Below are 10782 nucleotides of genomic sequence, written 5' to 3' on the forward strand. Positions count from 1 at the left end.
AAGTTAAGTAGAAAAACGCAACATGACGAGGGGCAGAAGGAAAAAGACAGGAGACCATATAAGTAAAGAAAAACAAGTGCATTGCCAAAATCTTAATTCCCTTGAACTACAGGAGGGAAATTGAAGTAATAAGATTTTCTTTGAGACATCACAACACTTTGAATCTTTTACATCTTTTCTAAAAGGCTTCATTCATTCATTCATTCATTCATTCATTCATTCATCTTATGCATTTATCACAAGAGCATAAATTCAAGACAAAACAAACTTATGGACCAGGTCTACAACACCAGTCGTGTAAGACATAAACAATTTCTGCATGAAGCAGTGTTCCAAAGAAGGTCATACTTTTGGCATCAAGTTCAAAACTAAACACAGGTACCTTGCCATAAAAAGAACACACAGTTAATGACCAAGTGCACTGTCAGGAAATACTGTGAATGGCTTATGTGATGCCAAAAGCTGTAAGATTCTCCTCCCTTCTCCTCTCTTGTCCACCTCCTCCTCCCCTTTGTTCACCTATGATTAAAAGAGAAGAAATGCCTCAAGAAAAGCCACAAGTCACTGGAGGGAAAGTTTATTGTTGAAGTATCAGTTTAAGATTACTTCCTTAAAGATCTGTTTATTAGCCATTTGAAGACAGGCTTAGGGTAGATGGGATTTAGCACTGACCTCCACTGGACAACTGAAGGCCAATCAGCCACTCAATAGCATCCTGAAGGAGCAAGAAGTAAGGAAAGAGAACCACAAATTCAGTGACAGCAGCTATCAAGTGTAATACACTACACCAAAAGACCTGAAAAGCATATTGCAAACACATTAATTTAAAGTTCATTTGGGACAACAGATCTGAGTTTGGAAAACCAAGAAAACCTAAATGAGACAATAATCAGAAGAGGTAATTTTGCCAAGGGGAAAGAGCCAAGTAACTGCTGCTGAAGAAGCTAAAGCAAGTCACTGACAAAGAATGCCTCGGCAGAGATGAAACGGGAACTGTGCTGACCAAGCATCCGCCGGTACTTTAACATCAGTTACAAAGCAAATCAAACCAAATGGACTCTTAGCAAACTTTAATGGAGAGGACATGCAGTCCTCTTGCAAAGCAGACCCCAAGCTACACAAAAAAGAAATCTCCAAACTATGTGATAAAATTACTTTAAAAATGCCCCTTTTTCTACCAGACTATATACACAGATGATTCTTATGCTGGCAAGAATGACTCAGTCAGATGTTTTTACTACATTCAACCTTTAGAACAACTGTGACACAGCAATAAGAAGAACAAAAAGCTTTGTACTGCTGTTTAAAACACCCTAGTGCAAACAAATGGTAATAACTTTGCTTTCTAGCAGTACAAAATATATCCAAGAAATACCTTCCTCCTCTCTTCTATCTCAAAGACATCTGATTCACTCTGGATTATCTCTCAATTTTTATCAATTGATACTCAGGATATAAGTGACCTTTGAAGGTCCATTGAAACACAGTATTTTAAGGACGTAAAAATATTCTATTTGAAAATCCTTCCTGCTGATTCAATAAACCAAAAGACTACAAATTCAGTCAAGACATCCAGTGCAAGCAGCAGCTTGAGTAAAGAGCAATTCAATTTTATGCCTTTTTTTTTAATCCAACACATACTCATCAACTCATTTAAGAGACAATTCCATATTTAAACATACACAGAGCAGCTTTGCAGGCCAAAGCTACCAGAGGAGTTCAGTGAGCTTCCTCTGAATGTTATGTTCTATTGTCTGCCACAGTTTTTTAGCAAGCCTTAAGTTAAAGATGAAAAATTCAGAAAACAGCAGAGAGTTAACCGTAAATGTGAAAAACAGCTTTGATATGCGTCAAGTTCAGAGAGGACTAAGAAGTGAAAGCTTGAGAGATTAGACTGCACAGATGTTAAAAAAATGAAGAGTCATGAAGCAGGCTGGCAGCTCAGAGGAACAAGAGAAATAACTGTTTAAGAAAGTGAAACTAAAAATAACTGAGGGCGGCTTGAAGATTCACTAAGAGAACGTGAATAGAATTTTAGCTATAAAAAGGGGAAAAAAAATTATGCACCAAAAGTTACAGCTTATTTGGCAAAACATCTAGAGTCTGTAGATCAGCCTAGAATATTTCACCAAATGCTTCAGTATTATACTCCTGTAGTTATACTGGACACAAACACACTACACACAACCAAAAGAAGCTTTGGGTTTAGCAATTTCAAACATCCCAGAAACAACCCCTGCCTACACATCATGAAGCCTAAGACATACAGAACTGATTACTCCGGAAGAACAAGAGTCTGGATTCCCGATTTAGAAAGAGCCCAGGAGGCAGATGAGGAAACAGAGAAAGGCCAGCTATTGCAGCCAACCAAGACTACAAAGGAAATTACGCTGGGGCTCATTCCTGAAGGAAATAATTCTTTCTACAGACCTCAAACAAAGAAGTTCCTAATTATTTTTTCCCCTGTATCCAGAGTAATCAGCACAATGTAATAAGATCAGCTTGATTTTATTTTTGAAGACTGCTGGCAATGCCAGTTGATCAAGGAAAAAAGCACTAGGACTTGCTGTAAAGGTAGGAGAAGCCATACGATGTGAATAGGTCTCTCACTGGAACAAGACAGCTGCCAGGGAGACCTTTTAGCTGTGAGTAGTTAGAGAAGTGAGGACAATCAACAGGAGGAGACACAATAAAACACACATACAGGTAGCTACAACTACCCATACGTGATAAATCCAATTCAAATTACCTCTTGAAATTTACCTATACTTCAGTATCTTATAATGCCCCATTCACAATGTGATCCAAGAACCGAAAGATGTAATTTATGACAGAGCAGTGGATGTGCTTGGCCATTTAGAATACCCTTCATGTTCTGAAATTCTGTATTACTTGCAACTGTTTTTTAAAAAAATATATTATGTGTTTCCAATGCTTTTCAATTCAAACTTTAAAATGCCCAGACACAAAAAGAAAGGTCTATAAACATTCTGTAAACTTAGTGCCAACACAGGTATTCGTATTTACAAAAAAAAAAGGTCAGGCTGTAACAAAGATTTGCATACACATATAGAATCTCTTGAGTCAAAGATTACTATGAACTCTGCTTTTTGGTGGTGTTTTAAAATATAACAGAAGGCATGTTCCAGAATTCATTAATTTTAAAGAAAAGATTGACAAGCTATATACTAACCTGTCCCAGCCCAGGCATACCTCCTCCCAGTCGCAGAAGTCTATCCATATTTCTAGAAAAACAGAAACAAAGGAAAAATGTTCCCAAACTCAAAATGTTTACTAAATTGCTATCTATATAATTCACCTTCAGTCACTCAGTATGTCAAAAATATTGGTGGTAATTACAACACAACATCAGACTTCCTGTTAATTAACACCACATATTAATTCAAGAAGCTGTCTTCCATGCTAATTAACAGACTTTGTTTTATTGCTTTGGTTTTGGGTTATCCCCATTTCTGAAGATGAACACTCTTGTCAAACTTCTCAAAACTTTCCCATCATTCAATTAATTGGGGGATTTTTGTTGCTTATGATCAGTACCTACAGCCAGAAAGTTCCTAAAACTTATTAGATATACAATCGAATTTACTTCAGTTTGCTCAGAAATCATCAATAAAAATGTTAAAGTAAGGATTTTAGCATCCTCATTAGTAAGTTCCGCGCTAATTAACTTACAGCTTGTCAGTTATCATCAAAACTACATGTGAAAGACACTAAGCAGATTATGGATCTCTGAATTAGCATCAAAAGCTTTTTTTTAATGAACTCATTATACTAAAAGAAATACTGTAAAGTAAACATTTAATGTGTATATAGTTAGAAGACTAGTGACAGTACAGTCATTTAATACATTTCCAGTGTTGCATGTGCCATTGCTTTAGTGCAAGATTATTCCAATCAATGAAATGTCTTACCTTAGAAAAAAAGCCAATAAAAAACAACCCCATCAGTTTTTATGTCTTGTAACTTTCAAAAGGGTGATCCCCAGGAATAAAGGCTGTTAAGGTGCCCAACCAAAAAAATTACACTGATATTTCTTTCTCTAGTTTCTTTACTTTCTATTGTTGAAAAGACATCGACAATTTCATGGTGGATACCTAAGTATAGGTTCTGCCCCAGCTTTAACAGAACTTTACCCCATGCTTACTTGGCTTTTTCAACTTCTTAGCTCTATACAACAGAACTTAAGGATAAAATTTAAAAAAGCCTACTGAATATTTATTTTTGAACATCTGTTTTCAGCAAATCAAGCAATTTCCAAGGCTTACAGAAATCAGAAAAGTTTACTGACTTATTTTATTTGTGAAATAGAAGATACAAAGTACAGCATCGAAAATTATGGTCTTAAATGGACAAGTTTTAACACAACACAACAAAGCCTGTTTAGGTGATATAAAAGCAATTGAGAACACAAAGTATGATTTCCAAAACACATTCATTCTCCCAAGTGGATGTTACATTACACATAAGAGAATTATATACATGATTTCAGATTACATTAATAACACTAATTCAATAGTCTTCTTTTGAAAGTAATTATGCAAAAGAACTTGAAAAACGTATTTGTTTTGTATATGAAAAAATCTTCATGTTGAAGATGAACATCACCATCATTTTCATCATTTCTTCTGAAATTTGCTAGAATTTTTACTGGCTAAAGACTAACAAACTTTATTTCAGTATAAGTTTAAAACAAATAGTTTAAGCTTCTAAACACACAGAGAAGCAGCATTTTACTTCCTACTTTAATGACTTCATAAGCTATCCAAGGTACATCGATCAGAAATACTTGCTTTACTTGCTAATTTCACTTTCCCAGTTTAATGAACTATCAGGCTGTTAGTTTAATATGATTCACTGCCTTGATTTTGTAGAACCTGCAAACCCAACAAGTGCAGCCTCACCTAGCAGTAAGTATTTTCTTAAAGCTCCACTGGCGCCATATAAATTAAAAAGGAGTTTATTAAAGCGTCAATGGTTATGCTTCACTTTTTCAGTAAGTTCACTGAAACCAAGCTTCTTTATTAGAGGTAAAAGCTGCACACAGTGTATATGCTTTTCTATCCTGAACTACAATAAATTCCAAATCAAGTTGGAGGATTGCCTTGGAAAGGTTAAGTTGCTGTTTAAAGATATTATGTAAGCATATGTTAAATGGCTTCAATAAAACAGTCACAATGTTACCACAAATTAACGCCAACTACAGTTCATTTTACCCCTCTGTGGTAGATACTCCTCCATTGAAACCCACAATGATTCATCTTCCATGACACTAAAGAGGGCTGAAGAGTAACTGAGAAGTAGATTTAAGCTACTAAAACGATTATTTTAATCCATCATGGTTGTTCATTTATTTTAAGAAACTTTTAGTCTCTACAACTGGTAGCCCTAAAACTGGTAGTTCTGACAACTACAGCAACTTCCATAAGCTGAGGAGGTACATTATCTACATACATTTAAGAAATAGTATTGAATAACAAATCCTATAACACAAGTGAAAAATAATAAACAGTACTAATTAATATTTTATTTACACTTTTTTTGCCGTTTCTAACCCAATAGAATAGTACATCATTTATAGAACCATACTTTGCCATATTAAAGTTGGATTAGACTAAAGTGTTAAACAAATTGATTATTTGTCAGCATAACTTTACAACAAAATCTCACTGTCTTACAGAACTGGAGGGATGTAACATTTCCCACCTAACTGTCACAGACTAGTCACTGAACTGAGATATTTAGATTTTCAAGACAGCAGCACAGACAGAAAATCTCCAAAACCCAGTTCTAGACGCACTGCAAATTATTTCACTAGCTCCATGACTTGACTCTGGTTAGAGTTGTGGCAACTAATGCTTTACTTGCCTATTTGTAACTGAGTATGTTTTAGTAAGCCATAGATTATATGGACCTAAACATAACTGTTTACTCAGATGTATAAACATCTGAAGAATTTAGGTCAGTGAACCAAATCAGAACAAATTTTAATTTTTGTTAATCCACTGTATCTAAATATTATTTCAGCTATAGACTCCATTTCTGAAACAATGCTTTTGTAAAACTTAAAACAGCTTAAGCAAAATTTTTAGACATTAATGAAGGTAACTTTAGCCTTTACAAATAAAGCAACTATGCATTTCTAACCTGGTGCTCAGCAAGAGGTGCTCACAGAACAAACTCAGCAGCAGCTCCCCACTTTTTGACTGTAAAGATGATACCAGTAGATCTCTTTCCTGTAGAAAGAAACAGAAACGAGAAGGGCAGAAACCCAGTAAAATTTAGAAACACATGCAAAAAGATACATTACATTGATAAGCTACAAAAGGACAAGGCACCACTGAAGAATAACCCAAATAAAGTCTACTGGTTTTTTCTTTTCCTTTTACCATACAATCCCTTGAAGTGGTACATGCCATGTCTTGCTCAAATATCCATAATACTGCAAGAAGCTTCCAATTTTCTCAAAATTACATGTAAAAATACTTTAATAATTAATTTAAGCAATTTAAAGCTAATTGATCATTTAAACTGCTGTTAGAAACTAAAACCACAGTCTTTTTTTACTAAGCTCTTGTTGTAGCTAAGATCCCCTAAGCACCAAGGGTAAGAGCAGTCTGCAGATACAGAAAGCTTTCCTGTTTATTTCTGCAAGAGCCATTGGTGTGACTGGAAAAGTCACAAAGACCTTTAGGTTTGCCTGAATTCAGGTTGAGAAAGAATGCTTCACATTCAATTTAGGAGTTAAAATTCATGTTATCCTCCTCCCTGAGAACACTGCCCATTAACTGCATCCACTCATTCATTTGTAGAGCAGTGTTTTAAAACAGATCTGTGAAATGATCTGTGGCCGCGATTTGATAGACGTTTTTTTCAATGTCAGTGTTAACATAAGGAGCAATGAGGAAGCTGCTGCTGCTCACCAACTTGATGCTGCTTTCTCAGTACTGCCAGGACAGCCATTTGTGCAGCCCTGCAGCAAACTGAAAGGCTATCAAAAACGCTGGGTTTAACCCTGTTCACTTCTCTGAGAGGCTTCACGCTGCATCCCAGAAATAGTTGTCTTGCCATAACAGAAAAAGAGGTCTTGGAAGAGCTGACTGCTTCTAACACTAATACAGGTTCCAGAAGACATTTCTGTCAAATCATTCTTTAAGCTAAAGCTGCCCAAAGAATGTCTGTGGGTTTTGGGGGTTGGTTTTGTGTTTCTGTTTGGGTGGAGGGCTTTTGTTTTGCTTTTTAGTAACTGAGGTAATTTAACAGAGACCCTTCTGAACCTTAACTCAAAGTAGTACCAGAGCAAAGGAAGATGTGTTCACCTTCCCAGAAAGCTGGAAAAAAAGAACAAGTCAGCGTTTCTCAGTGCTGACAGGCTGGGGTGGAAATCACTAACAAGTCAAATGGAAAGTTACTATCCTTCTGCCAGCTTTGCAGAAGGCAATGATCTAGGAGAGACCAGGAGAGCCAGGAGCCCAGGCTACAACAGAACTGCAACCACTTCATCAACTGGGCTTGAGTTACAACCCAATTCACCTTTAGCCACCTGACCACCCAGTGGTCTTGCACTCCCTTCTCCACTTACTATAAGGATATGAAAGAAACAAATCTCCGTGAGCTTGGTCTGTTCCCCAGGGAGGCACACACAGTAACCTACAGCTGAGAATCTTACCTCTGTTACAAAGTGCAAAAAGCTGGGTTTCATTACCAACTTACCTGTTGGGTTTTTCCCTATATTTGCACACACACACTCACATTATATATACATATATATATATGTATATAATAAAAGCCAGAAAAGCAAACAAACAATTCACAGTAAATCTCACCTCTTTTCCTTCCAAAGTTGGCAAAAGTTACTTTGATACTGTTTCCTTCTGTCTGCAAGGAAGAATTAACAGTCTCTGTTTAAAGCAAAACTTTAAGGAAGTAAATGTATCAAATAGTTCCATATCAGAAAAATGCAGGACAGTTATCATAATAAACTTGCATTTTGGTGCATTGCAGGATTTAGATGACATGTACTTATCATTGAAATCAATATGGTCACTAATGGCTTAAGACAAAAAGAATTAAATAGCTTATGTATGTCTATGATTGGAAACACCATAACTAAAAAAATCTTAGTCATAGGATGGTATTTAAAAATCTAAACTTCCATTACTGCAATTTTCTTTTTAACTGTCCTTGCTTCAAAAGGGAAAAATCAGTGGATATTAATAATGCAGTGAAAGTATATACAGAGCATCTCAAAACTGATCTGAAAACAGAAAATTTAAAACCCATGTCTAACATTTGCTCCTAATACTACTGGTTAGGTAACTGTAATAATTGGGAAGAACTGCCCATTTGGAGGGCTCTGGTTCACTATTCAGCTGTTCATTGGTATTTTCAAGTCACTTAAATTCTGACTTTTAATAAAGAAAACATTTTTCCTTAGGTAACACAGGGATAAAATTATATAAAAGGATTATGCACAAATGTGTGTACATGTATAGGTATAAACCAACAGCTACTGTGCTTATACTTGGCATGCTTCAGCATGTATTTTGAAATCAACTTGAAACAGTCTTAAATTACTGCATCTCTTTGCATGAGACACATGAGTTTCACACTACAGTGCACTATTTTTATCTAGCATTAACACTCCATGATGTGATCCCTCAATGAAAGAGGGTTCTCCTGGTTTGGCAACTTTTGAGTTAGTAAAGAAATAAGTATCAAAATCAGCTTCGACATACATAGAAAACAATGTCTACTAAACTGCCCTATTAGTGGAGAGAGTATCAGGCTACACGCAGGTGACAGCAATTTACTTTGCAATTTGTACACTGAGTGACTTGATGCAAATTATATCATCTTCAGTAACTCAGTTTCTCCACCTGAGACTACATAACAAGATTTGTACAAGCACTTCCAGATCTCCTGTTGAGGAGTTACACATAGCAGATGATCAACAATTTTATTAACAGCAACTAAAGAAGTGGCTTAAGGTTTTTGGTGCAACTGCAACCATTTCAGCTTCACTAGGGACGATAAACAGCTACAGAGGTAAACCAGCTGAGAAACTGCACATTGCAAAAAACCATCATTTCACCAAGCAAAGAACAAAAACTCGCTGCAGTTAAAGTCATCAAACCTCAACAGAGAGTTCACACATAAAAAGGCTAGAGGGGTTGAGGGGGTGGGTGTGGAGCTAGTCTATTTTCCTATATATTTTGTATGAAAAGAAGAAAAAAATATAGATGTTACCATCAATTCTAAGTAATCTGTTCATTAAAGCTAGAGTTTAATCATGTCATGCATGATTGCAGTCTCAGCAGTACAAGTCCAGAGCTACATGACTCTTGCTTCCAAAATATGCTCAGTTCTGTAAACCCAGACCCTGTTTCTGGATCACACGAACCTGAATCTCAACAGACCCCAACTGGACTAGGAGGTTTGCAGGTCAGCTTCCCAAATGCTGCTTTCTGACTTCCAAAAGTACATCAGACCTAATTCTACTACATTCATTGCTGAGCTGGAGTTACTTCAGTAACACAGATTCAAACAGACTTCTTTAAAGCTACTGAAGTACACTCACAAAAAACTTACGGATAAGCAAAGGTTCATTAACAAGCTGCACCACCACAGAAACGGATAGAATTTATTTTAATTTTATGCAATATATAAACTAATGGTCTTCTCTGAAATCTGCAGAAAGGCAGGTAAACACACAACTATTGTTGAACTATTCTGTAGTCCAGAAAGTACTTATCACACCAGTTCTCTATTGTTCAAGGTGTCCTTAACACCTGCCATCTCCCATCATCCTAGATATTACAAGGTAGTTGTAGGTACTATTAGTTTATACGCAATAATTCTTGTCAGGAGTGAATCACTTACAAGAAAGTTGACAAACTAATTTATATACTGGTATTATTTAATATTAATTTTAAAGTATTCTCTAACGTATAACGTTCTAAATCATAGTTTTCAAATTAATATCACTGAAATGGTATGTTACAATAAATGATGGAACACAACATTTTCCATTAAGCTACAGGCTAAATCCTGTTGCTCAAAGTCACACTAAGTGATTCAGAAGCAATCCACATGCAAGTCAATTTCTAAATTTCTTCACAAACAGATATTTTTCACTGTCTCAATAAGGTCACAAACAGTTTCTGTTCCACAGAATCTTCTTCCAAGGTTACTCCCTACCCGAGGCATACAGGACACCTTGGACTCCCAGGGCCGACAGCTTTAAGATGAATACAAATCTGTCACACTTTTCAGCTTGCCTAGTACCATTTCAGTTATATATAGCTTTGAGATACATTTACATAAAACTTCTTTTTAAGAAGTGGATCTCAATCCCTGCTGGTTTTCTGTTTTTCCACAGTATACCGAAAACAACTGTAGCTTTAAGACATGACGCCAGCACACAACCAGATTTGTCAACTGTTTACAAGTATCCAACTACACGACACAAATGTGTTAAAAAAACAATACTTAAGTCAGCTGCATATTAGAAATAGCGCTGTTAATTTCTGATCATCGCTCCTTTTCTATTTAATTCTGCTTCCTTCTCCTTCAGGTATCCCAGCCAGTGCTTTGCCCTCACTTCCTCCCGTCCCCCTCTAACTTCAGCTGCACTGCCGGGGATCGTGGCAATGCAGCACTCCGGGAGCAGCAGCGCTGCCGTCCGTGAGGTGCCTCTAATGGGGCACAGAGCGCTGGTGCTGCCCGCAGCACGAACCCGCGCCCGGCGCTGCCGAACTGCGA

General features: G+C 36.6%; 1 protein-coding gene across 1 annotated transcript in view; it reads right to left on the reverse strand.

Annotated features, from left to right (window-relative positions):
* The window catches only part of PSMD14 (proteasome 26S subunit, non-ATPase 14), a 43365-nt gene extending 35415 nt beyond the window's left edge, over positions 1 to 7950 (reverse strand). The window contains exons 1-3 of the mRNA XM_008644752.2: positions 7845 to 7950; positions 6166 to 6254; positions 3194 to 3245 (exon numbers count right to left, since the gene is read on the reverse strand). Coding sequence (XP_008642974.1) covers positions 3194 to 3241 — 48 coding nt within the window. The 5' untranslated portion in view covers positions 3242 to 3245; positions 6166 to 6254; positions 7845 to 7950. The remainder of the gene's footprint in view (positions 1 to 3193; positions 3246 to 6165; positions 6255 to 7844) is intronic.
* Between the last annotated feature and the right edge of the window lie 2832 nt (positions 7951 to 10782).

This window comes from Corvus brachyrhynchos, unplaced genomic scaffold (genome assembly GCF_000691975.1).
Source record: "Corvus brachyrhynchos isolate BGI_N302 unplaced genomic scaffold, ASM69197v1 scaffold490, whole genome shotgun sequence".
NCBI classification, from domain to species: Eukaryota; Metazoa; Chordata; class Aves; order Passeriformes; family Corvidae; genus Corvus; species Corvus brachyrhynchos.